Source organism: Anastrepha ludens, chromosome 3 (genome assembly GCF_028408465.1).
Source record: "Anastrepha ludens isolate Willacy chromosome 3, idAnaLude1.1, whole genome shotgun sequence".
Classification (NCBI taxonomy): Eukaryota; Metazoa; Arthropoda; class Insecta; order Diptera; family Tephritidae; genus Anastrepha; species Anastrepha ludens.
Window position 1 is genome coordinate 105777884 of NC_071499.1, and position 27608 is coordinate 105805491.

Sequence of the window (27608 nt, forward strand, 5' to 3'; positions counted from 1 at the left end):
CTCGGAGGTTTGCCATTGCCTGCCGAGGGGCGACCGCTATTAGAAAAATGTTTTTATTAATTTTGCCTTCACCGAGATTCGAACTAACGACCTCTCGGTGAATTCCGAATGGTAATCACGCACCAACCCATTCGGCTACGGCGACTTCTTAGGTTGCAGTAATTGATCGTTACAAGATGACATCATACCAGCACCAAAGCGAAATGGAAGAAAAAAGTGAACATAACAACATCCAACCAAAACAACCAAAAACTTGCAATCTTACAACTAAAACGGCATTTGGTAAAAAAAACAAGGTACTCTTCTCAATAAACACAATGATACAATCAGTTGAAGCTTCTGGTGCAAAAAAACCGAATGGGTTGCCAATAAGTTCATTAAAGCAACTAGTTTCGGTTGCTTGTGATAGGTATAAATCGAGCTTCACAATTCACAACAGCTTGAGTTCCATTAAGACATTGTATAACATAGAAATCTTACTCCACCACCAGAAAAAGAACAATTTGAATATTCAAAAATTAAGACGTAGTCGGAGGAAAGATCAGGGGGAGAAGGACTTATCTTAACATGGTGTGCCAACTGGCGCCGGTGAGACCCGATAAAGTTGTGGCGGATCTTTGTTAAGCTCAGCCAAAGTCGCGCAAGCGGTTATCATGCCAATCAAGAAAAAGAAATTTGTAAGTGAATATTAGCAGCGTCTATACTGTCTTTGCCTACACACTATCCTTGACTTGTCTTGTCCGACTTCCTACAGCAAAACTAAATATTAAATTCTGTCGCTAGGAGATAGAAAGTCGCTAAGGATGTAGGATCCTGCCAATAACGACAGGGAAGACGGTGAAATTTCCAGAGGTAATAGAGGAAAGTGGCATTCACTGTACCTTCAATTGTTATAAAGATGGTAAACGAAAGTCCAAAAGTTAAGCCGGTCTGTGAGAGTGGCGGGTGTTACTTAGGTACTTTCAAGTGTATTGCGATTAGCGGTCGGATTTTATGTACAAGGCGGCAGTAACCTTGGAGGCGGAGGTCTGGAAGAGAACTAAGCTGGAAGCGGCAAATGAAAAGGGGTTGATTTATTCAACTGAATGCCCCACAGTCTGTCCTGCAAATTTGACGGAAAAGTAACAATTTGGCCGTAAGGAGAGCTATAAATGGTAGATCTTACGTGCTTACTTTGGACGCAGGTGCAACGAACTTGATCATCCGGTCCGACTTGGTAACCGGTAATGTGGAACCATGAGGGAGATCTACGATTTCTGCATAGGTAGTTTGCAAGGTCGTTATTAGAGCTTTATCAATAGTTCACACATTTTTACTGACTGAAATCATGGGCGATTGAAAGCAATAGTTCACACATTTTTACTGACGGAAATCATTTGGGTAAAAGAGTTCTGTCATGCCAAAATATGGAAATGCTTCCGAGTACCGGATATGAGCACACCGTACAGTTCAGAAAGGTACCTAAATCATCGTCAGCGGATTCCGCCAAAATGTGAAGAAGTCATACGGGCTATTGTGGAAACAGGCTGTGGGACAAGTGAAGTGTGGGTCATTGAAGCTGCTGAGGAGAAGGCGAATATAATCGTGGGAAGAACTCTAGTGAAGGCGGGAAAGAACACGAGGGTTTCAGTAAGGGTACTAAATGATTTCAAGTCAGCAGTTATTCTATATAAAGGAGCTGTAATTGGAAAATGCTGAGCTATAGAAGCCATAGTTAGCTGCGACCAATCACAACAGAAATACCGAATAAACACAGACCAAATAGGCACAGGAGATGCAGAGGCAATTCGACAAATTCCGCATCGAGTTCTATTAGCAAAGGGCGAGGAAGCAAATCAAATATTCCAAGATTGGCAATAAAGTGAAGTAATTGAGCCATCGTCACGTGCAGCTCAAAGGTTGTGATAGTTAGGAAGAAAGATGGAAACGCCCGATTTTATGTGGATTACAGAAAGCTGAATGAAGTCACGAAAAAGGGCAGTTACCTGTCGCCACGAATAGATGACATTCTCGACACTTTTTCCGGTGTGAAATAGTTTTCCATGGAGCATGTATTGAGGGAACTTCACTGGAAAACGTATTTGGTCTGTCTGGACGACATCATGACTACCTCTGCCTCTGGTCGAAAGCTTCAACCGCATTTTGAATGAGCACTTGAGAAAGATAGTTGGAGAGGGTTAGGGAAATTTGGACAAACACATTCAAATGTTCCTGTTGGACTATCACTGTAAAAGAAACAACCAACCAATCACATGCAAGGACCATCATTGGAAGCGATTTAAGACTTTTGGATGAATTAGCGTTCGAAATAGGTCCCGCTCAGCAATGGACGAAGATAGTCATGGGCAAGTACTGCAGAGTGACAACATATCCAGCTAAAGATTAACAAGGTGAAGGATCGATTTGACCGTTCTGTGAACTCCGAAGGTAATTTGGTACTTCTTTATAATCCGCAAAGAGAGAAATGGGCTTCTCCAAAAATGCAAGCCTCCTGGAAAGGTCCATAGAATATGATTGAAAGGTTTAATGTTGTGGGGTTTCGTACATAGCTTTTGAAGACGTTAAGAATTAGTATTGATCCAAACGCAACAATTTTGCTGTAAAAACTCCATTGGGTTAGAATTGAGCTTCATCACAGAGGACAGTTGGGCTCTTCATCCTGTACTACACCGCATGCCAAAAAATGTATTCTTAACTCTCTGGACCATGTCCCACATCCTGGACCAGGAGGTGCTATTTGAACCTCACAGGGTGTTCGGAAAATGGGTGATTAGTACAGGGTTTGAGTTAATTGTTACTGTATGGACCTCCTGGAGAATATGAGAAGCATCCTTTAGTCGAGGATATCAGCGTGATGGGTACGAGGAACATAGGGTCATTTAACGCACGATCCACTCATGATCAGACCTTAAGATAGCTCCATTTATCAAACGACGTGCTCTTATTCTTCTTGATTAGCTCGATAATCGCTTAAGCAATTTTGGGGTTGTTTAACAAAGCGCGTCAATCTTTCTTTCACGTGTTAGCCGGCGCCACTAAGTGAAGCCAAATCCTTCTCCACTTGATCTTTCCAAAGCAGAGGAGGCCTTCCTCTTCCTCTGCTGCCACCAGCTGGCACCGCTTAGAATACTTTCAGAGCCGGAACGTTTGTATGCATTCGGACGACATGACCCAGCCAACGAAGTCGCTGGATCTTTATTCGCTGCACTCTGTATATGACGTCGTAATGCTCATACAGCTTGTGGTTCGATCGCCTAGTATACTCGCCGTCACTAACGTGGAAAGGTCCGAAAATCTTCGCAAAGGTCCAAAATTCGAGACGACGTCATTTGTGGTAGATATTTACATGCATTAAAAATACGTGCAAGCGGCTTATGGCCGTCGGCGAGCATAAATTTTCTTCCATATGCATACATAAGTATTGGTGAATCTTTTGAACTCCAAACACTATTGCGAGAGCTTCTTTTCCAATCTGACTATATTTAAGTTGATGTTGGAGCAATGGGGTTCTCACTTCCATCATGTCTGTAATGAGATAAAACTACACCGATACCAAAAGGCGATGCAAAAGCTGCAAGAGCAAGAGAGAAATATGCTAATTGTAATTGTATGTATGTAAATGACTCTTGCTGTTCAGTGCCCCACGAGAATAATGCATTTTTCTACGTAGATTGTTAAGGGTCGCTGCTAATTGAGAAAAATTCGAAATAAAATGGCTATAGTAATTAACTTTGCCTATAAAAACTTCTAACTACAGGTTCCAACAGGCGGTTCAATCAGTTTAGCAGCTTGTACAGCCGAGTCGTCTGGAAGAATTACCTTAGCATTGATTTTTCTACTTCAATTTCTCTTTTCAAAAACAAAATCTCTGCCGTTGTTGTTGTTGGTGTTGTAGCAGCATAAACATTCCCCGTGCATATAATCATATATGGGCCACTTGAGACACCTCTATAAAGACATACTTGCATACATAAATATATAAACACATAAATCCAAATAAACACACATACGTACATACATATGAAGACACTTTACACGCGAGTCTAAAGACGTGACATAAACGTAAACAAAATGCAGGTGTATGTTATTAAAGCTTCAACTTCGGCATGTGAACGGATCACAAAAAGCGTTCTCACGAAATGCCAACAAAAAACATATATTGTATTGTTATATATTTTCTAATGTTAGAAGAAGGAAGACTTCTTTCAATTCAACACTTAACTATATACGAGGAATGCTGCTGAAGTGACAGTCCTTGGCCGGATATAAATCCGGGTCGTTCCGGTTACGTAGAAACGACCGTCGTGGGAACGACACTTTTTGCGCTTGGTGCCATTTTCTTATAAAATCTTGAGGACTTGCTCTACGCGACTTATCAGCTCTTCTGTGCCACTATGAAGTTGCTCTAGACAGCGCTGAAATATTGCAGGCGCACTGGCGAAGCCAAACGGACGCCTTTGATATTGAAATAACCCCAAAGGTGTATTAACTACCATCACTTGATTCGATGATTCGTCTTTTTTATCTGTAAATAAGCACATTTTAAACTGATCTTGCGATCTCGGCAAATTCATACCGAATCCTCCGGCTTTGGGACCCACACAATTGGTGACACCCAATAGTTAAATCTAACTGATTTCCAAATACTTAAACTGATAGGCTCTTCACGAAACTTTGATATTTGAGCAAATAGTATTTGTCTTGCTTTCAAAAAGTTTGGCACATCCGTAGACTTCATGCGAATACTTGCTTTAAAGTCCAATCCGCTATAGTAAAAACGACTTCTGTGCATCTGTACCGCTTAACGAATATGCCACGAAATGCTGCTCCTTGTCGGATGCCTAATTCCTAAAATGCCTAATTAAATAAATGAAACAATGAAACTGGTGATTCCAACATGCGATTAGGATCACTGCGTTGCTAAGCATGGACTGCTGAATTGCATGCATCCACTGCTCTTGTTACTCAAGCAATGACGTTGTAAATATTGTTGCTGTTTTTATAGCAGCAATACTAAGCCCCGTCAGACAGTGTAGTGTAAATCACCGGTTGTCTTCGTCTAGCTCATCCAACGGTAGACCCAGAAAGTGTGCTGTTTTTGTTGTTGTTGTAGCAGCAACAGGGCAGTGTACATTAACGGTCGTCTTTGTCTAACTCCTTGGGTCTAACGATAGGCCCAGTAATCTTGCTGTTTCGACGGGTTGGGTCCAGAGGGAGAGGGGTGTTAGAAGAGTGGGTTTGATGGGGCATGTGAAGAAGTGGTTAGCATCGTGCGAAGTGCCTTCACATGCGGGACATCCGTTGGGTATGTCGGGGTCAATTCTGGATAAGTAGGAGTTTAACCTGTTACAATGTCCAGAACGTCATTGAGCCAAGGTTACGCGGGTCTCTCGGGGTAGCTGGAGCTCTTCATCAGCTGTGGGTAGTGGTTGGACACCCATTACGGCATTGGGGAGCTTAAGAAGGTGGTAAGGGTCTCCCGATGAATGTCGTTTATTGTCTGTCTAAACACTGCCCGGTCCAGTAGCTGCCGGTGCGTTTTGTCCTGGACCTCGTCGGCGTAGTTGAAGACGTGCCTGGAAGGTGGCTCAGGCTCAAGCAAGTGTCTACATGGTTGAAATCTACGTTAGCACCCTAGCAGGAAACTGTTTGCTGAGCAGTTTATTGTGCTCCTTTACTTACATCTATGCCTCGTTGTGTAGGTGTCCGAATAGCAGTGTTTTGGCAAGTCTGAAGCTTTCACTAGTTCCAGGTGACTAGACAGGCGCATCTTAATTTAGAACCGGCCGGCCAATTGCCTTAATTGTCGATAGCAGCATTTCTTTGTTTTTGCCCCAAGTACTGCCAGCAAGCGATTGAGGACCTTATTGCGATTTTGGACTTTAGTGGCAATTGATGTTGTGTGTGCAGAGAAGGAGAGCAGACTGTTGCAGGTTACACCCAAAGCTAGTACTGTATAGTGCACCGTATGATGTTGCGAATTTTTGCTGCTGCTGCTGGACTAATTACTGAATAAGACTCTCGTTCACCATTTTGATTTTCTCAATTTTTTACGTCATTAAGTGAATGTAGTATACTAATTTATTTGGTTGTTCCTATGCCGCATATGTCCAACTTTTATTCAATCCCAAAATGGCAGGTTTTGCAAAAGTCCAAACACAAAAATTATATTTCTCCCCGTCTGCTGTTATATGTTCGATTACTCAGTGTTGTTTCTTTATATACAGATCTGTCATGGTCCAAGCTTCTGTGCCATACAATAGGACGGGCATGATGAGTATGACCGGCAGCATACTGCTACAACAACAACAACAGGCATGATGAGCGCCTTATAAACTCTTAGTTTTGCTCGTCGAGGGGGGACTTTACTACTCGATTGCCCGCTTGGTAAAAAGTAGTAAAGTAGCACTTGTTGGCAAGAGAGATTCTCCGTTGGATTTTAAGGCTGGTGCACGAGGTGCATCAAACCGAAAGCTATGTTAATATAATTATGTTACTAAAATAAGTAATTGTAATAAATACATTTATGAATAAAGTTCATATGTTGTTATTTAAATAACTTCTTTATTCTAGTATAAAATGCTTGCTCATATTTTTTTCGACTATTTTATACCTCAAAGTCGAGTTGACAATGATGACGAATTCAACAAACTTTCAGCCAACATCTTATAAATATCCAAAGATGATTAAGGTATAAAGAATGGTAGAAGTATAACACGCAATTTGTGTTTACTAAGAAGCTGTTTTCGAACAGGTTCTGCAATTCACTTCGCAGATAAGTTCCTTGAAATTCACTTCGAAAGAAATAACAAAACCTCCCCGATTATTATTTACAAACATATAATAAAAACTTAGTTTTTTTTGTAACATTAATGGAAATAGTAACTACTGAAGGCAAGTATGTGACATTTCTGAAATTTCTAAAATGTGATTATATTTATTTCAAAAAACAGTAATTATCCAATTACCATATATTAAACTTTATTAAGCGTAGCCTTAAATCCCTAATCATAACAACTTAAAAAAAATTTACCTTAATTTTGCTAAATAAAGTGGATTAGAAGAAATCTACGGCACAGAAATACACGCAGGATATGCGTAAATAGCCTTTAAATTTAAATAGCCTTTAACGTTTTTTTAACATTTTTGGTCTAAAGTTCAGTGCAATAATCCAGGATATCAGTCATGTAATTAAATTTATAACCGCAACTTTTGATTAATCAAGCTCTTTTAATAAATATTGAATTAAAATGCTGTCAAACCAGCATAGTGAAAAAATAAAAGCGCGCACGGCTTCTTCGTGAACTCAACGACAAGGTCACTGAAACAAATGGCACGTAAACAAACGGCGGCGGAATGAGGTCTAAAAAACGAGGAAAGGAATGAGGTCTAAAGGGAAGTTTTGAACGGCCCTTGCCTCGTAAATGGCATTATCGATAACAAACTGTCACCTATTGCGGACGAAGAGCTCGAAGTACTTCGCGTTACAAACGTACATTTTTTGTAAACTGTGACAGGCTAAACCCTCATCACTGTCCAGTACAGATCTCTGTGTACTCGACGTATGTGTTTCATTCAAAGAAGGACACCAACTCAACTATACACTGCGCTTCTTATTGTCCAACCACGCCGAACATAGCCTGTTATATGTAATAATTGTATTGGATGGATCTTGCGATGCTTTGTCTTAGTTTTCTAAAACGAAACGAAAATTAAAGCACCGCGCTAGGTGTTACAAGAAGTTTTATGTACAAAACGCCTTCGACACGTTTAACTTATGCGCCCTATTCTGCTACTTCTTGGTATATACTTCCTAAGCTAATATAAATAATATAATTTTCATGCGCATTCATTGGCTTTGGCAATCGCCGTTACAATTTCCATTTTGACTAACATTTTTTTTGACGCAGGCACACGCTTCAAATCGGACACAAGCGATAATAAAAACATTCGATCTTCATCTTGCGCTTCATGGTCGCTACGTTCGCGATGCTCTAAACTGCTAAGTAATTGAAGAATTTTAGCTTGTAATTCTTTAGACGATTCTTCTGGCTCGCATCGCGAGCGTTTACTTGAAGGCTCGGTGGGGGTTGTATCATTCATATGTATAGGTGGCGTAGACATCTCCCTTGGACTTTCCCTTTCCTTTTTTTCAATTTCTGTTCCTGTTACGATCTCTTTTTCATTTTCCATTTCTGCTGACTCTTGATGCTCTCCAGTTTCCAGATCCGCACATAGCTCTATCGGCGTAATAAATTCACCTCCTTTGTACTGTGCCACGGTGCAGAATTCTTTGGCCCATGTAGATTGAACCGAGTCATCTGCTCCTTGGGCTGTTAGCACATCGATGTCGTTAGTGTGCCCATTTGGAACTTCAATATTTACTTGCGGAGAATATGGTGCATGCGGAAAAGAATCATCCCACGTATCCAAATCGTCGTACTGGAACCCATCTTGCTTGATAAATGGTTTAATATCACATTCTTCCTCTGTTAAGTCAATCAGATCGTTCCCACTATCCTCATCCTGTGTATCACCATCAGTCGGCAAGGTGCTGCTGTAACACTCCCGCAACCCCAACTCATCAGCCAATCTGAAATCAAGCGTTATAATAATTTTTTTATTATACAAATGTGAAGCTGCAGAGTAACTCACTTTGCGCAATGCGCGCTTTTGATGTGAGGTATCAGGAACTCTAGTTCAGATATAATTGGACTCTCTTTCTTGCGTGAATAGTTTTCGACTGTGGCATTCTTTTTGACTTCACGCGAAATGGAATCGCGCAATGTTTTCCAACGACGACGAACATTTAATCCTAAAGGGTGAGAGGGTAAAATGAATATGTTAGTGATACTTTGTGTTATTCTTGTATTCGCAATTTAATCTAATGAACTAGGTTACCTAAAGCAATCATGGTTGGTTGTTATGGCGAGTGGAATCTTGAGAATTAAGCATGGCAAGACCTATGCCAACGCAGATGGATCCAAGAAGACAATTAGAGCCACATACACCTGTCACGCGGCTTACGAGAAAACAAGGAATAGTACACCGTAGATATAGACCGGCTGAAAGATCTATCCAGAAGCAAAATAGGTAAAGTGCGACGGGAACTCCCAACCCTCTGACATGGACGTCCTTAACAGCTTTTGAATTTTTATTTAATATTTTTCCACTTCTCTGTTTAACTAAACGCTAGTTGTAATACAACCTCACCCAATCAGGATCAGGAAGCATCTCTTCAACTATTCCGACGAGATCCAGGACAAAAGAAACCGACAACTACCGGACCGTGTTTAGACATACGCTCAATGACACTTACCAACATGCTAAACTCCCGAACATCGTACCCGATCACGTCTACTATTTCAGCAATCCACCCATTTAGTTGGCCGCGCCGCCGAAGCCGAATCGGTTGGTGCATAATTACCATTCGGGAGTGCGTAGGTTCGAATATCCGTGCATGAACATTAAATAATAGAACACGTTTTTTCTAATAGCGGTCGCCCGGCGGCAAGCGATGGCAAACCTCCGAGAGTATTTCTGCCATGAAAAAGCTCCTCATAAAATATCTGCTGTTTGGTGTCGGCTTATAGCTGTAGGCCCCTCCATTTGTGGAACAACATCAAGACGCACGCCATAAATAGGAGGAACTCAGCCAAACACCTACCACGCGCCAATTATTATTATTATTTTTATCCGTTTAGTTGGAATGAACTCCAAAAAGGAGGTGAAATCCTTTTAAAAATTGGGCTTAACAAGATTGGCTATTACAAAATCTTAATTTTGATGAAGACATTAAGGGGAAACGAGGAAGTGGATAGATTAGCCGAAATGGCCCGGACAACTGTCATGCCATGCCAGAATCTCGATTTTCTTTACGGTGAACCTTGCATTGGTGTTTCCTGCGGTAGCATCTTAGCAGGAATTTCCTACTGAGCATATTATGCTCCTTACAAAGGAGCATACTTGTCTCGCTGTATAGATGTTATAGAAGCACTTCCCGTGACTGTCTAGAAGACAGTATTTGGGCAAATCTGAAACTTCGTTCACTGCGTAGCGACTTGAGTAACAGTCACGCGGTTTTTGATTTTAGACACAAATACGGATTTATGCGCCGAGCAGCAGAACAAACTATTGCAGGTTACTCTCAAAAACTTGGGATTATTGACTGTCGGTATTGGTGTGTTATCGACTTTAAGCTTCGGTGGTAGTTTGATTGGATCGCCGTGGATTTATTACGGGAAAGTTGTAGGTTCCTTGCAGTGAAGAAGCGTGAAAGTGTGGACACGCAACGCTCCACTTTTGAACACAAGCCAGCGAAGTCATTGCCGGACGACAATATCAAACAATCGTCAGCGTATGGGATCAAAGATACTCCCTATGATGGTTGAGGAGGCTTCGAAGTATACATGTAAGTTCACCGATCGAATGTTGAAATGAACGGATATTAAAAAAAAACGTTCCAATAAACAAAAATGACGCATAATTCTTTTCAATTATACTAGGATGAACACAAATATCTACGTTTACGAGGCATTGGTGAGTTCTCATTTATATAGCCTTATTGTAGCTGTTTTTAAATACACCAAGAGGGGATATGGAAATTGCATACATTTTTTATAATCCTAACTTATATTCGAAAATAATTTGCATGCAGAAAATAAATTAGAATGTGAACACGAAGTAAAAACTACAAAGGTGGCAACATCCAAAAACGGCTACTTTGTTTTTGGCGAATTTGACAGTTGAGTGGCGTCAGTACAGAAAATAAACAAACCTTTGTGTGATTTCCACTTACTTTCGCCTACTATATTCTTCTTTTCATTCATTTATGTTCTGCACTGACGTCACGGCTCTGAAAAAAAAGAAGTTAATGTACAATGATTTAAATTTACCTTAGCCCAACACATAGTACTGCCAATTTCAGAGAGTAGACTAGCGGTACCGAGTTATGCCCAAGCTTTTATATTCTCCTAACTCTGAATATGATTTGACATTATTTATATGTGAACATATTACTCTGCATGGTTTGGTTATCGATTAACAGTTTATCGTTTAATCACTAATTGCATTTCCTTGAGCTATTTCTGATAAAAAGATAAAAGAAAAAACAACCACACGCAGAACTCAACTATAAATGCCACTCTTGCATTCTTTATTTGGCCCAGTAAAAATAGATAGTGCGCACTCGGGCTGCACCACTGTGATGGTGTGCCTAATCATACATACCTAACTAAGCGAAAGCACCGCAGCGAACATCGAACCAAAACCCAAACATTAGCTATGCTATTCGCTGCCTATTTGAATATGTATATACTTACTTATAACATCCTGATGTTCGGGCTTGTATGTATCATAGTATGGGAACAAGGATCTGTAAATCCTCTCCCAAACTATTTCTTTATGATTCTTGTCGTTGTAGCCTTCCGCAAAACTGTTATAAAGCACCTCTTGGCCGCGTACTAAGCGAATTAATTTCATGGAGTGTATTTTCACAACGATATCATTATCTGCCAACCTGTGGTTGATTTTCGTTTTTTCTTGACTTTCTTCATACTGCTCATTATCGACAGATCTCATAGCTCTTTCCATTTTCTAACACAACCAAGCGCGACAAATAAATAAAATAACTGAGTGGAAGTACGGCCGAATACGCGTTGCAGCTGCTAGCTGCATGCCTGATTTGCCACTACAACTATCATCATCTCACTCGCACCTCTATTTACGGAAAGCGGGCGGATAACAGACGGCAGTTTATTTCATACATTTTTTTAGCCGCATACAGCTTGGCCGCTAAGAGCTGCGTCAAAAAACGAGAAAGGGCACAAATTAAATGTAAGTACTTTTGATAACACCAATCTTTACATTGGGAAGAACAAATTGAAACGGAACAGGGTGGCACAGAGACCTTTGTTTCAATTATGCAATCGCTGTGTACATAAACCAAACAAATAATATTTGCATTAAGATCCAAGTTCATTCGTTGAAATAGAGTTTTTACTTTATAAACTACTTCGCGTTAAGCGCAACCTGTGAGAGCAGATACGATATAAATAATTTCGTCGCCATCTATGCGTCGTCAACATCATTATAAGGTGCTCACACTACCTCAATTGGTAAGGTATTGAGTTTGTTAACAAGTGGAATCAGTTGACACCAAAGAGATAGAATAATATGCTAATATTCAAGAATAAAGTGAAAATATTAGCCTGAACTGGCCGTGACGTGAATGTAGATAATATTTGTGAGAAACTAAAAAAAAATATTTAATAGAGAAAATTTATAAGAAAATAATTAAAGTAATGAAGAAAAATAGAGCGGAATGGAAAAAAGAAAAAAAAAAAAAAAACAATGTACAAAACATCTGCATATACGGCAGCTCTATAGCTGATCCTCTCAAATTTGTTAACAGCCGAGTAGCGGCAAGTATGACGACTACAACATTGCGGGCATCCGCTACAGCCTAGACAGACGGCGGCGTTAGTTTCGATTACCGGCGCAGTTAGTTCTGATTAAAATTGTAGTATCACAGATGGCTGTTACGCAAATTAATGAACAGCTGATTTCCTTGTTGGATAGTTTTGTTAGTAAAAGATGCACCGCAGGCAACAAATAGAGGTATTAGCTGTTCCGATACTAAGTAGGTATGTATGTATTAAACGTAACTTTTCGATTAACGCCATCAACTGTCTAGGCTATTAGAGAATTTTTGCCTGTGATGTAACAAGTGGAAAATAAGTAAGAGAAAGGCGTAGTACGATAACAGTAAATTCAAACTGTCCACTTATTACCAAAGCTTAACAGCTAATTTTATTTATTTTAATTGTCTTATAAACTCTTTCGCGTTGTTTTTATTATACTTATTTTTTACTGTTTGACTCACTTATTATTTTGTAAAATACAAATGAATGAAATTCAAATAAACCAAATTATCTATTTCTTATAAATAAAAATATTACATTATATAATTTTGTTTTATGTTCAAATATATTAGGAGAAAAGGCATAGAAGAGATAAATCAGCTGACATAATTTTAGGAGCAAATCTGAGTTGGTATTTTTTATTTATTTGGTACTCTCATAAGACACCGCCTACGATCTATCAACTGACATGTTTTGCGCGTTTACGATGATGAGTAACCATGCCAAGGATGATAGATACCAGGTTTGTTGTTGTTGTCGTAACAGCATAAACATCATATACGAGGAAAGCTGTTGAAGTGACAGTCGTTGCCCGGATATAAATCCGGGTCGTTCCGGTTACGTAGAACCGACCGTCATGGGAACGACAAGTTTGCTCGTTAGGTATGGTGAAAAAAATTGAGGGAAACTTTGAATTCTACGTCATTCGTTTTGTGTTTCACTAAGCTACAGCTAAATTTTGTCGGCATATCTGTCAAATTCGCTCAGAGTCGAATAACGGTGTGCTAGGTAGTACACCTCTAAAAATCTTTTCACCATGTAACCACACAGTAACAACGTTGTAGTCAAAGTGGTGTCATCCACAAACCACAACTCTATTCTTCGTGAATTTGAGTGACGTCAGCACATAAAATATAATATTGTAAATTTTGTGTACAAATACATATATGCGCACGCAATTTATTCTATAATTCTTCAGCTTCCCACACTTTCGCTTATTCTTCGTCTTCTTTTCGTTTGTTTATTCTCTATACTGACTTTATGGGTCTTACAAAATGGTTGGCTAACATGATTCGGTATCTTGCCTGCTCTCGTTTATCAACCCTTACTTTATTTGTGCCCAGTGTTGCTTAGCACAAAAATAGAAATCATCACAAACGACCCTCTCACCATACAAATTGCGGCTATAAAGCTGAACTTCTATACAAGCCGGCTAAGAGAATCCCTGCAGTGGAAGAAAGTTGAGTATATTGTTTGCATTAAATTACAGTTGGTGAAAAACGAAAATGGGCGAGTAACTTCGGCTGCCATGTCACCCGGTATTCGGCAGCAAAATTCCGCCCGCTCATTTCACACGTATCTACACCTTCGACCAATCAGTCGTTGCTCGCACATTATCTATGGCTCGCACGGCAACGAAGCAGCGTAGGTGTTTTGTGTTGATTTTTTCGTATCTCACCGACATAATCTCAGTTTTTTCGTTAACAAACCGCTGTCAACCCGGGTTGCGTCAGCAAATGAGCCGCTTATTTCAAATTCGATGAGACCAGGTTAACAGTCTAATATGGGCCACACTTTCTAAATTTTTTCACCATAACCAGAATGAAAATGATTCATCAACTGCTGCAACGTGGAGGCATGCCGCAATGAAATTGTTGCAAATCAACTGGTTTTTATTGAGGTAAAATCTTTCGTGTTGTACATAAGAAGTTTTTATACCCGTGGGCACCTCTGCCCAAATACATAATATTCGAAGGGTTTAGAATGAGGATAGGAGTTACTTCAGCCATATCTCCGAGTGTTCGAGTCTTAAAAACCGAATATTTTTGTTACAAATGATGCAAATTACTCAAACTTCGTAAAAATTGACAAACCCAAAAGAAGAAATACGATCAAAGAAAACTGTTGGAAAATGGGAGTTGCCATACCTATTTTTGGGGGAATACATGAATCTCTCCGATGTATTGATGTCTGTTCGCTTCATCATTCAAGTGTTCGCTTCATCATTCGAGTTACATTTACGAGATCTGTGCACTCAAATGTTACCAAATTATTCCCCCTTCTTGTCAATTCGGAATGTTTATTGTTAAATTGCATCCGCCGTCTGGTGATCTTTCGCGATAGCATGCTGTGGTTTCGAGTCAATTTTGGGTTGTCTGAATTCCTAATAAGCATGCTGATTTACGAAGAAGGTAAGGCGTTGAGGGGCTTCCAATAATTTCGCATTTTTCAAAATCTGATGACCACCAGTGGGTTTGGTGGGGCATGTGAAAAGGTGGTTAGTGTCGTGAGGGTGCCTTCACTTGCAGAACATATGTTTAGGATGTTCGGGTTGATTCTGGATAAAAATGAGTTTAACCTGCTACAATATCCAGAACGTAATTGTGCCAATGTTTCGCGGTTCCTACGGAGAAGCTGGAGCTCTTCATCTGCTGTAGATCGTGGTTGGACTCTACGACTCCCATTACAGCAGGTTCTTCGTTACCGGAATGACTCGGTTTTTTCTCGACCAAGGGCTGGCGCCCCAGTAAACTAGCCCTGTCTAGTGAACCGTTTATTAAATATTGTCGATAGATGGGGTTTCTAAGTGTACCAGATATCCGAAGAAGAAAAAGTTTAGACAACGATGACGTGTTCTGGTAAGAGCTCAACGCTTTCCACCTCCTGCTCGTTCCTGTAGCTGCGACAGAAGTCATTAGAGGGAAACCACATATTTTTCCCATAATTATCAGAGGCCAGACCTGTCTAGTTACAGATATGAGGAGCATTGCAATCTCCACACAATATTCTATGTGTTTCCGGAAGTTTTCAAGAATTTCGAGGGGCCAAATCTTAAATCTTTCTAGGGTAGGCATGCAGTCAGTCTGATCGTGTTGTAATTAGGTCGAGGTTTGTCATAGATATCGATGGGAATCAGGTCTATGAGAGTCTCAAGGGCTTTGGAAGGCATAGACTGCAGCGCTTTCCAGTTGGATCTTGGCTGCCATCTTTTCCAACGTTGGCCACGACACAGTAGCACCGTATAGGAGGATGGGTCTCACAACCGCATTATAGGTACAATCAGTGTACTATGTATAATAATTTCAGCATCTTTACCTATAGTCAGTCGTTTTGCATGCGAAAGCGCAGTGACCGGTTTTTTGGATCTTTCTTCTATTCTTTTGTTCCAATCTTCCTCAGTACCAAATTAAATCCCATCCCATTTACTGAGGGGACCGTGAATGATTGTTTGTGAATAGCACCCTGGGCCAGATATCTACCTAAAAGAACGTTTTGTATCAGTTCGATTGGAACTTGAACTTGCTTTTCTGAGAAAGTGACTGCAATATAGGCCGCAAAAGCGTTGACAGTTCTGCCAGTCATTTACAATTTTAAGAGTAAAGTATTTACGGTGATGGCAGAGAGGACCCCTACGTTAGGAGTGCCTCTCGCTGCATACCAGGATTACTCGTTCCCCCATCTCCGAGCCAATGCTTATTTTTTCAAGAATTAGCCAAACAAATTCTGCCACTGGCCGATTCAGCTCCGCCTGAAAGAGAGAGAATGCCCCTTCTATATCGAGAAAAATACCTAGCGTAAATTCTTTAAAGGCGAGTCCCATATAAGAGCTATGCTCACGGACTTGCCTTAAGAGTATACGTGCTGACACTGTGAAATGCAGTTCGGATAGATTTATTATCGGATGTGGGCGTGCAACGGCCATGGTCCTCCTCTCGGTGTGTGGCAAAAGTAGAGACAAGCCTTACAGACATTTGTGAAAAGAGGGCTAGAGGATCATAGGCCCCTTGTAATTTAGCGGTAAAGATGTCACCTTGTCCTGGGGGCTTATGCGGACCAAATTTATAGAACCAAATGACCCAATCCACATTTTTTGACTTATAATGTTTTCGGAGAAGCTCCAGATCTTCAAGTTAAGAGTTTCCGAACCAGAGTCGAAGAAGTACAGCCGCCTTTTGGTTTCTAGATGTAATTTGAGGAAATCTGATAATAATATTCAGAGCTTTCTTCAATGTTTCCGTAGAAGTCTTTCCAGGATTTTATTTGGACTCTGGGTTTTTGAAGATTTTTAAGACATCTTAGAGGGCTGCCAAGTTCCGACTATTTTTTAAACAATTCCCGATATCTCTTCTAAATGCACAATGTCCGGATTCCACACCCGTGATCTCTTCTTATCTTTAAGACACTACGTTTTAAAATCACATATTTTGGTAATAAATACAGAGTAAACACAACTAAAGGTCCAGCCACTTGGTATGTTGGGTCATATCGTCCGAATGGATATAAACGCTCCGGCTGTTGATAACAGAGGAAGGGAAAGACCTTCTCTGCGTTGAAAAGATAAGGTGGAGCAGGACTTGGCTTCACTTGGCGTGTTCAACTGGAACCGGTTAGCACGAGAAAGAAATGACTGGCTCGATTGGTTAAACTCGGTCCAAATCGCTTTAGCGGTTATCACGCCAACCAAGAAGCAGAAGAAACATAGCTTAGGATGATACAAACGCAAGCCAGAGTGTGGCAGGTGTAGTTGTATGCACAACAAACTCTCTTTCGCAATCCCCAACTCAGTCCGTCTTTGAGCTACAGAAAAGAAGCAAGCACTTTGCTGAGTTGTGTTAATTTTAGGCAATAGTGTTTAACTGCTGAAGAGTTTGCCAATCGTTTCAATCGAACCTGCCAGGAAGAGGGATTTCAGTCTTAAAGGTCAAGCAAAGCCTATAACGTTACAGTCGTATCAAAAGTAATTATATCACGAAAGAATCTACAGGAGAATAATCGAAGACATAGTATCAGCTCAAGAAAGTGCGTACCGTAAAGAGATTAGATCAGCTAGTCAAGACATTCGCCATTTTAAAGGCTTGCCAATCTCTGTTTGTGTAGCCAAAAACGATAGTTGATTATCCCATTATTACGGAGTAACTTATGGTTCAGCAAGTATATTGGCAGCGTTATGAAAATAACCTTTCGAGATGACTACAGCAAGGTTGCTCTACGTGGAAGAGAATCCCACCACTTGGTATCTACCATATTGCGGAGTCGTTAATTCGAACCAAATGAGTCTTACCCAAATGAACTCTTTATGTGAAAATGGTCGGAAAATACACAGCAGCTAATAGCCATTACACACGAATTTCACATATACCTTATCACTGTTGTCGGAGATATTGAGTTTTTTTTTTCAATTAACAAATCAATACGCCGACATGAACTCCCAAAGATATTTCCGAATGGTATTATCCCCGAAAGTTTTTTCTAATAGCGGTCGCCCCTCGGTAGACAATGACAAACCTCCAAGTGTATTTCTGCCATGAAAAAGCTTCTTATAAAAAAATATCTTTTGTTTGGAATCGGTTAAACCTATAGGTCCCTCCACTTGTGGGACAACGACGAGACGCACGAGACAAATAGAGAAGGAGCTCGGCCAAACACGCTTTTTTTGGGTTTACGTTTCAGCATTGATTGTCATTATCATAAACAGATCTTCATCTACAAAAATTCATTTCAAACTGTAAATTATTTCACTAAACACCTGGAATTCCACCAATAATACGCCTGAGTTTTATTTCGGACTCCAAATGATACCAGCAGACGCTATGTCAGTAAGCGGTTGCACACGAAGAGAAAGCAGACTATGGCTATTTAAGACTCGAATTGTGTTCTAGCCTTCGTCACCGATTTCTGTAGGTACACTTGGGCGCTGAATTGGTTGACCAAAAGCTCGTCCAAAAGAAGAAAACCAGGTCATTTACGTGTCGCATTCACACTTCAATCATGGATATTTGCTACTGCGAATGGTAGCTTGGTTTCTACGTTTTCTAAATAATCTAAAAATTAAATATCGTGGAGGAGGTAAGTTAGTGACGCTGGTAACCGCTAAACACTATGTGTATCAACAAGTCCAATTCGAAGTTTATGAAGCAAAAACCATAACGCTCAACAACATACCCTTGCTCGAATAAAGTCCTGTACCCATGAACTCCAAACGTTCACTTTTGAGTTGTCCCAAAACTACTCGTACGATAAAAGAATTTATCCCCTTCTTTGAAATTAAACGATAGCACATGGAAGCGCCGCATAATACCTGCCATAACTCTTGGCAAGTCCAACGGCGAGAAGTTACTTCACCTCAACATGCATATGCAGGTAAACTGGCAAGCTAGAAGTACAAAGTTGTTTGGCATTTGTGCGGAAGTCAAAATATTGAGTCCCTAATTCTTTTATAGTTTAGTAAAAGTTAAGGTAAAAAAAAAAACGTATGTGGACTAGCTACAAGGAACCCCTCAGAAATACATAGTAAGAAATTACGAACCCCCATTTATAAGCGCCAGTGCTAATAGTATACATTGACTTGGTATATTCTTTCGAGGTCTTTCACTTTTCAACCAGCAGCGGATTTTAAAAGATTTGCACTAGCATAAGCCACATTTGTTAGTACAGGTTGTTTTGATGCGTACATATATCTCGCCCTGTAACCATTTCCATCGGCCTCATATATAACAGTCACTTCGAGTGGTGTATCTCTGTAGACTAGGTTCAATGATCCTTTGACAGTGAGCACTTTCTTGCCGTTCTCGTCCGTAAGCAATTCGACGTTTTCCACACGACTTCCAACTTCAGGTAAATTTAGCCTATTGTTTGCACAAAAAAAAAGTTCTTAATGGAAGAACGATTTTAAAAATTTTAATGCCCGCTGCTTACCACAGATAGTATTTGTCTTCACTAGCGGTTAGCTCGTAATTTTCTTGTCTTATTGTGGGCACCAATTGAACCAACTTGGGAGAAGGGTACGATTCCTGACTTGCAACAAGCCCAGCACAGACCAAAATAATTCCAATTGGCCAAAGATGCTCCTAAAATTAGGATTGCAATTCTACAAATATTTGATTTGTATATATGAATGCAAATGTATTTAATTTTAACTAACCAATTCTCGAGCGGTTGCCGTCATTTTACTAGCAGTCTGGGCTATTTGATGCTTAGCAAAGCACTGCTTAATTCAGGCAGAACTTAATTTGACTATAAAACTTGCTTGATTATGGATATGAAGCTGTACTTATGTGCATAGAGATAGACAAATATTGCATAATATGCCAGCTTCAGCATTCATAATAAATATTCAAGTTGTATTAAAAATAAAAATAAAAAAATTTGTCTAGGTAAATTCACTACGTAGTTGAGGCGATTCGACGTTTTATTTTTTTATCTTAATTAAGACGTGTGCGAGTATTCATCGCTTGCACACCTAATAATTCATTAACACATAGAAATGACAAGCTAAACAATGCCTCTTGAGCCCAAGTCAAGTACCACGGCGCTGACTCATCTTTAGTGTTGTGCGTGTCAATTGCATACATTACACTGTGCAACCCCCATCAAGATTCGCACCCTTTGAATTTTTGCATGAACGGTCTCAACACTAAATCTAAAATTTAAAAATCTCGTTGAATCTATGATTTCGTATGTCTTATCTTTAAAATATATTGGGTATGGGGGGAATAAATTTCCGTCCTTTCTTAGCCAAAGTTATGAATTATTTAAACAATTAAATAATACATGATATTATGTGAAGTATGTGCCGTTGGAAGCTACAACTTTACTCCATCTTTCAGGCAACATACGGATTCCTTTGACGAAAAATTCGAGTTCTTTTGACTGATCCATTCATTGAGCCAGTTTGCGATGCTCTCGAAAGAAGTGAACCGCTCTCCAATAAGGGTCGACTGAAATGATAAGAACAGATGTTAATCCGAAAGTGTAATGTCTGGAGAGTACGGCAGGGGGCAAGATTTCCCAATTCAGTCCCTCTAAATATTTCTAGACCTATTTAATAATGTGCGGCCTGGCGTTGTCATGCAGCAAAATCAGTTTGTCATGTCTACCGTCCCATTCCGGTCGCTTTTCTTTGAGAGGTCGATTCAAACGCATTAGCTACAGTCGGTAACGATCGTCTGTGATAGTTTCAGATGGTTAAGGAGTTCATAATAGATTACACCGTTCTGATCTCACCAGATGCACAACATAACATTTGAAGCATGAATATTTTTTTCCGCTATTGATGGACCTGGTTCACCTGACAGGCTCCAACATTTTCGACGCTTAGAGTTATCATAATATATCCATTTTTCCCCGCCAGAGACGATGCGAAGCAGAAAACCTTTTTTTCTGCCGTTCAAGAAGCATCTCACACGTCACCAAACGTCTCTCGATATTCATCTCCTTCAATTGATGTGACACCCAGTTACCTGCTTTCTGGATTATTCCCATCGCAAGCACACATTTACCGACGGTTGATCTGTCAACATCCAACGCTTTAGACATATCATCAAGAGTTTACCTTGCGTCTTCATCCTTTATCACTCACGTCGAAATTGCCACTGTGGAAGTGTCGAAATCACTCTTTACAAGTTGTATTTGATGGAGCTTGATTACCGTAAATACTTATCAAAATACGACACGTTTCAGCTGCACTTTTCTTCAACAGGTAATAAGGAAGCATAACTTCCCGCAAATGCGGTTTTTTTCGGGACGAACGTAGACATTTGTGACGTCAGATAAAAAAGGATCTTTAAGCTAAATACACACCAGGCAACCGTTGCAGCAACACGGCCATGTTGAAGCAACCGTTGCCTCGTGTGTAGCTGTGTTGCCAATTGATTTTCGTGTTGCTGCAACCGTTGCCTGAAATATCAAATAAATTTGATTTTTGGGATAGGTTGCTGCAACCGTTGCTTCGTGTGTATCATTGTTTACTGCTTTTACTCGTTCAGTTCGTTGAAAACAAGCGAAGAAGAAGGTTCGTGCGGAGTAAAATTAAGTGAAAAAGGAAAAAATGGCAATTGAAAATAATGAAAATTATGTTAATTTTATTAACGAATATAAAAATTTGAGAGAGCTGTGGGATATAAGTAGTGAAAAATATAAAAATAAAAATTTTAGAAAAAAAGCATACGAACAATTAAAAAATGAATGCAATAAAATTGATAAAAATTTCAAGTCCGCAAAAGAGTTTCCTGTTGCAAGATACCGCAAAGTTATTGCCAGTCTAATTTCTGCTGATATTGCCTCTCTCATTATGGTATCTTGTCTCGTTATTTTGGGCTTTACGAAGTCCAACAATTTTCTAAACAGGGCTTCGTCCATCCTTATGTAATTTTTATAGTCCGCTGGTTCATTTTCCTTCAGTTCTTTCAGCAACCTCTTGTTCGAAAATTCGATTTTTTTTAAAAGCCAATTTTTGGACCAAAGTTTCTTTCTCTTCTTTTGTTGCATCTCTTCTTCCTCAATTTCGTACAAAAGTTCGTGAATTATAATAAGAGAAGTAATTTTACGTATTTCGTCGATCATTTAAAAAATTTAATTTGACGTATCTTCCGCTCGTACCTTTCCTGCACCACAGTTGTACACAATACTGAGATTGAAGCAACGGTCGCAACGTGTTTCTTAAACAAAGGCAACACGTTGCTGCAACCGTTGCTTCAACGGTTGCCTGGTGTGTATTTAGCTTTACGCTTCAAACGGTTGTCAACTACTGCGATCGAGACTTCACATATACCTTCTGCTCAAATATGAACGAGACGTAATCAATAAAACGGTCCGCGGATGACATATGGCAAAAATAAATTTTTTGTTTTTTGGTAGGACTGTGATAAGCTTACATGGCAAATTTCAGCGTGATATGTCACATAGTTTGTTTTCTGTGCTACTGTAAAGAAGTCAAGCTGGAGTGTGTTCTTCGAATTCTCTTTTATGACTTCAATTGTCTTGAGTTTGGGAAACAGGAAAAAGTCACATGGAGCCATATCAGGCGAATACGGTGCTTGCGGAACGATATTAATATTATTTTTGTTCAAATAATCGCGAACAAGACGTGATGTGTGAGCTGGTGCATTATCGTGATGCAAGAACCATGACTTGTTGTCCCACAATTCCTTCCTTTTAAGACGAATGTTCTCGCGTAAGCGCTTTAAAACGTCTAAATAATATTCAGCGTTAACCGATTTTGCGATTTGTGCGATTTTCAATCACAATTTCCTTTACTTTTCCGATGTTTTCGTCGTTTACCGATGTTGCTGGACGACGTTCATGAGGCAAGTTTTCAACCGATGTACGGCCCTCTTTGAACGATTTGTACCACTGGAAAACACGTGCACGGGATAGAGCAGAGTCCCCATAGGTTGTCTGCAACATTTTTAAGGCGTCTGAAGCCGAAATTTTGTTGGAATAACAAAATTTCAAACAAATTCTTTGTTTAATTTGAATTTCCATCGTTAAATTCGAAGAACACACTCGAGCTTGACTTGTTTACAGTAGCACAGAAAACAAACTATGTGACATATCACGCTGAAATTTGCCATGTAAGCTTATAACAGTCCTACCAAAAACAAAAAATTTATTTTTGCCATATGTTATCCGCGAACCGTTTTATTGATAACGTCTCGTTCATATTTGAGCAGAAGGTACACCTTCAAATCACCAGTATATTACTAGAGCGAACTCAAAAATAGTATTAGCAGCGACACCTCTTTTACGAGGACGGAAATATAAATTACACATTTACCGGCTAGACATGTACCTAGTCCTACCATAAGTTCTGTTACAAGTTAAGTTAAATGAAGCTAGTTTTATGAGACTCTCCAAATTTCTGTGAGATCTTCGAGAGGTCATCTTCTCCAATTCTGACCACAAACTGAAGTTCAATTGTGGCAGAGTTGGACTGCTAGACAGCCAAACCCTTGCGGCTATGAACCCAGGAATACTGTGTTGTAGCCTCTGCTGGGTGGTTTTTGCCTTATGAGCTGGAGCGGAATCTTGCTGGCAGCTCAAACGCCCTTCATTGAAGCGAGTTCTGCTCCACTGCTTAATCACGCTTCCTAAGACAACTTCCTTGTACACTTTTGCCGCGGTCTTAACCACTTTTTCGCAGAAATGAAGAGATGTAACGCCTTTACAAGACACTGCCTCCAAACCTTTACGGAAGCAGGTTGATGGCCACGCTGAACAGTATCTTGGAACAGCATTTTTTACGCCTTTAGAAGTATTAGCATAGATTTTGTCGTTTTGCTTATTAAAAACTTCTTTAACATCTGTGAAAAGAGTATTTTCACGGCCGTTGACCGCGTGCCACCGAAGAAGCTGCTTGCATCTGTCAAGTTTAATTTTCTTCAAGGGCGTTGTCAAAAGATTACCAGTTGAGCGACGGAAGGGACAGTTGACATGGATTTGGCCTTGACATGATTTTCTGCTTTCTAAGGGGATTTCTGCGACTTCTTTCTTGAACGGCTTTTATAGTTGCACTGCTTCGAACCACACGAGTACGACCACTTCTTTTTCTGTCTGTCACTTCAGACGTTTGGGGAAAACGATTGATCGTGCGATAAACAAACATTCTCGAAATATTAAGTTTCTTCAGCAATTCGTGAGTCTTGCACTTTCACCCCACTTTTGTAATGCAATCATTGCAATGCGATTTTCTTTAGCGCCCCACTTCATTGTTAACAAGCGAAATTTGCCACGAAAGTGCATATAATTTATGAGTAGACAATGCACACGAACAAAATCAAAAATAACGGAACTTTTTTCTGCGAATTTCTCCTCACCGTATGTATTGTAAAATTTGTCACAGAATTTATGGCAGGACGTATATATGTACATATATTATATAATTGGCCCTTACAGCCGTTTGGGTGTTTGGCCGTGCTTGTCCCCATTTGTGGTGTGCGTCTTGATGATGTTCTACAAACGGAGGGACTTACAGTTTTAAGTCGACTCCGAAAGGCAGATATTTTTTATGAGGATCTTTTTCATGGCAGAAATACACTCGGAGGCTTGCCATTGCCTTCCGAGGAAACAACTTGATTCTATCATTTGGTGTTTCATGCACTGAACTTTTTGAAACAGGCGGTCACATACTTATTCGAGTAAAGGTACCAATTGAATTTCACATAATGTTAAGAATATCCATTTTATAAATTTCAGAAGCGCCGTCACTGTTGGTAGTTATAAATTTGCCAAAGTAGAGGCCTCCCACTACTTGGTAACCAGCTTCAACAACGATAACAACGTCAGCTTTAAAACCAAACGGAGAGTCTCTCTTGCCAAAAAGAACTACTCTAGACAGAGTAGGCAATTCAACAGTAAAGTCCTCTCTCGGCGAACTATAGGTCGCTCATCACGCCCGTCATATCATATAAGTATAGCGCAGAAGCACGGACGATACCCAGGTCTGATGCAATGGTTCTTGGAGTGTTCGGGAGAAATAACTTGCTGAGGATTTATGGACCTTTGTATGTTAGTGACGACGAGTGTCCTGGAGATCGACATGGTGCAGCGAATTAAGATTCAGCGGCTCCGCTAGCTAGTCCATGTCGTACAAATGGACACAAAAGAAAGGGCTTCGAAAGTTTTCGATACGATACCCGAAAGTGGTAACAGAGGAAGCGGAAACCTTCACTGCGTTGAAAGGATCAGATGCGGAAGGATTTGGCTGCACTATTCATTTCTGAAACAATGGATTTACTGAATCGAGCAATTTATCTCTTGTGTCGCACCAGTGGATCTAATGGCCAGATCGTGAGATATCACACCTTTGGACTTTTATTTGTGGGGTATGTAAATTCTAAATGCTTTGGGGATAAAACAGCTTCGATTGAGGCATTGGAAGCCAACATTATTAAAGTTATTCACGAGATACCGACTGAAGCGACAGATACCGACAGCGAGTCATTCAGAATTGGTGTTTACGGATGGCCGAATTACGGCGCACTTGTGGCCAACATTTGAAAGGGATTATCATTAAAAAGCAAATGTGATGAGTGTTATTTTATTTCATGTTGTTTTATTTCAATTTAGTATCCGATGCCTCTAAATTGATCACCTTTTATAACTTCGTACTACAAATGTATTTTATGACTTTAACATTCGTATCAAAAATAAATTAATGAGCTTTATCTAATAAATTAATGTATTTATAATATAATATATGTACAAGGAGGCAAACAGGGTGTTTTCAAAAGCTTTCCAACAATTCTCAACTATAAATGGAAGCGTTTTTGGTTTTTTGCATATATTTTAAGCAAAATAGTCCTGCTCCATCTCAGTGTCGCGATATGCGCTGTTTAAAGGAATGTCGAATGCGAGTTAAAAGTCGCCGACTCGGATGCCCTTGAGGAAGTCGATACAAACTCTTTGGATGGATTATTGATTGGCAAGTGCATTTTTCTGATAAAGTAAATGTGCCAAATAGGCAAACATACAGAGAATGATTCAGGATTAAGTAAAATGCAATTTTACTTTTTTATTTTTTAATTCTTTGCATGTTTTTAACCAAACATTGTCGATTTAGTTCACTAAACACTTTAAAATAGCAAAATAGCATTAACGGACTGATCTAGGCGCCACGGGATCGTAGAAGGGGCACATCACTGATTTAAGTTATGATTTGTCAAAGCGACATTAGGGAGTTTGGTCGTCTCTCGCCTTACACACTTTCCTTGGGCGCGTGATTTTGGAAAGATATTGGAAATAATTTCCTTAATTAATGCTGTAACAGAAGGTGTTTTTCCTTTTCATTTTAAGAATTCTTGATCATGTCTTTCGAACGTAGAACCCTAAGCATCTTTGGGCATCAATTGGCTTTTGCGAAAGAGCCACCAACAAATTATATGATATTTGGTGAATTCTCGCTTAGTGTTATAGAGTACGAATTTATGCTGTTCAATATGTTGCTTGCCATTTAGGTTTCCACGATCCTTTCGAAAATGTGTGCACAACTCATTAGCGCCCGTAGTTGCCAAGTGGGCATGAGCGTAACATTTCGATAGTAAATCCTGACTCCTCTGACTAATAGCATCTATGACTAATCGCCAGTTTACTTCTGCAATGAAAAACCGCTCACTTAAATCCCAATCGCTGTGCAAAGGAGCCACGTGCGTGTTTCCTTTTACAAGTTAGCATGATGCAAGTAGGTGGAGAAGTCCAAACTTTATCTCTCAAGCATATGCGTATACGAAGGACTTTTAAGGAAATAATCATCACTTGGTTCCTCAATTGCACAATATTAAGGTAAGTGATCTATCAAGTTGAAGGTGAAACTTAACATTAATTGGGCGCTCGTTACAAATTTTTGAGCGCATGACACAAAAATACCATCACCTCATTCGTTCAAATGTCGTAAAATTCAGAGTAGCCTTCTTTAAAAGCCCCTGTTCACTTTGGAAAGCACCCTGTACATATATTACTATTCACTTCACTACATATTTTTCGTTTTAACCAGCTGCGGATTTTAAGAGATTTAAGCTGGCTGCTATTGAAGGTATTTCTTTGGTATGTGCCGGAACGTACATATATTTCGCCCTGTAGCCATTTCCATCGGCCTCATATACAACAGTCACTTCGAGTGGTGTATCTCTGTAGACTAAGTTCAATGATCCTTTGACAGTGAGCACTTTCTTGCCGTTCTCGTCCGTAAGCAACTCGACGTGTTCCTCGCGAGTTCCACCATAAGGTGAGGTTAGGCTATTGTTTATGAAAAAAAATATTAAAAAATCAAAACAAGTTTTTAATTAAAGCAATATTTAAAAAAGTTTAATACCCGCTGCTTACCGCAGATAGTAATTGTCATCTTCAGGTCTTAATTCATAATTTTGTTGTCTTATTGTGGGCACCAACTGGCCCAGTTTGGGAGAAGCGTACGGCTCCTGACCTTCAACAAGTACAAAACAAATCAGAATAATTCCAGTTATCAAGAAATTCATCTATAATTAGAATAACAAATCCACAAATATATATACATATGTGTATGTATGAAAGTATTTAATTTAAATAACCAATTTTCGAGTGGTTTCCGTCATAGCAGCCTAGACCGTGTGATGCTCAGAAAAGCACTGGTTAATTTAGTCAAAGCTTCTTTTAGCTATAAAACTGGCTTACTTATGTATGTGTACGAAACTATCCGCACATAAAGTCATACAT

General features: G+C 39.7%; 3 protein-coding genes across 3 annotated transcripts; all 3 read right to left on the minus strand.

Annotated features, from left to right (window-relative positions):
* Positions 1–6519: 6519 nt before the first annotated feature.
* On the minus strand, positions 6520–11861 carry LOC128858689 (uncharacterized). Its single transcript, XM_054095155.1, has 3 exons — positions 11322–11861; positions 8656–8815; positions 6520–8593 (listed from the first exon to the last, which is right to left on the minus strand). The coding sequence occupies exons 1-3, from the start codon at positions 11590–11592 to the stop codon at positions 7840–7842; spliced, it is 1185 nt and encodes a 394-aa protein (XP_053951130.1). The 5' UTR covers positions 11593–11861; the 3' UTR covers positions 6520–7839.
* Positions 11862–18916: 7055 nt separating this feature from the next.
* LOC128856672 (uncharacterized) lies at positions 18917–19650 on the minus strand. Its single transcript, XM_054091985.1, has 3 exons — positions 19564–19650; positions 19338–19489; positions 18917–19267 (listed from the first exon to the last, which is right to left on the minus strand). Exons 1-3 carry the CDS (start codon positions 19585–19587, stop codon positions 19018–19020), a joined length of 426 nt encoding a protein of 141 aa, XP_053947960.1. The 5' UTR covers positions 19588–19650; the 3' UTR covers positions 18917–19017.
* Positions 19651–25476: 5826 nt separating this feature from the next.
* On the minus strand, positions 25477–27391 carry LOC128857635 (uncharacterized). The gene is made up of 2 exons (XM_054093382.1): positions 27240–27391; positions 25477–27152 (listed from the first exon to the last, which is right to left on the minus strand). The coding sequence occupies exons 1-2, from the start codon at positions 27389–27391 to the stop codon at positions 26903–26905; spliced, it is 402 nt and encodes a 133-aa protein (XP_053949357.1). The 3' UTR covers positions 25477–26902.
* Positions 27392–27608: the final 217 nt, after the last annotated feature.

What these genes read in the sequence shown, in the direction of transcription:
- LOC128858689 (XM_054095155.1), bottom strand. Translation starts at nt 11,592, where the DNA reads ATGGAAAGAGCTATGAGATCTGTCGATAATGAGCAGTATGAAGAAAGT. An exon ending in CGAACATCAGGATGTTATAA is followed by an intron (nt 8,816 to 11,321) that starts GTAAGTATATAC and finishes CTCACCCTTTAG; the next exon opens with GATTAAATGTTCGTCGTCGT. An exon ending in AAAAGCGCGCATTGCGCAAA is followed by an intron (nt 8,594 to 8,655) that starts GTGAGTTACTCT and finishes GCTTGATTTCAG; the next exon opens with ATTGGCTGATGAGTTGGGGT.
- LOC128856672 (XM_054091985.1), bottom strand. Translation starts at nt 19,587, where the DNA reads ATGACGGCAACCGCTCGAGAATTG. An exon ending in CGGCAACCGCTCGAGAATTG is followed by an intron (nt 19,490 to 19,563) that starts GTTAGTTAAAAT and finishes TCCTAATTTTAG; the next exon opens with GAGCATCTTTGGCCAATTGG. An exon ending in GAAGACAAATACTATCTGTG is followed by an intron (nt 19,268 to 19,337) that starts GTAAGCAGCGGG and finishes TGCAAACAATAG; the next exon opens with GCTAAATTTACCTGAAGTTG.
- LOC128857635 (XM_054093382.1), bottom strand. Translation starts at nt 27,391, where the DNA reads ATGAATTTCTTGATAACTGGAATTATTCTGATTTGTTTTGTACTTGTT. An exon ending in GATGACAATTACTATCTGCG is followed by an intron (nt 27,153 to 27,239) that starts GTAAGCAGCGGG and finishes CATAAACAATAG; the next exon opens with CCTAACCTCACCTTATGGTG.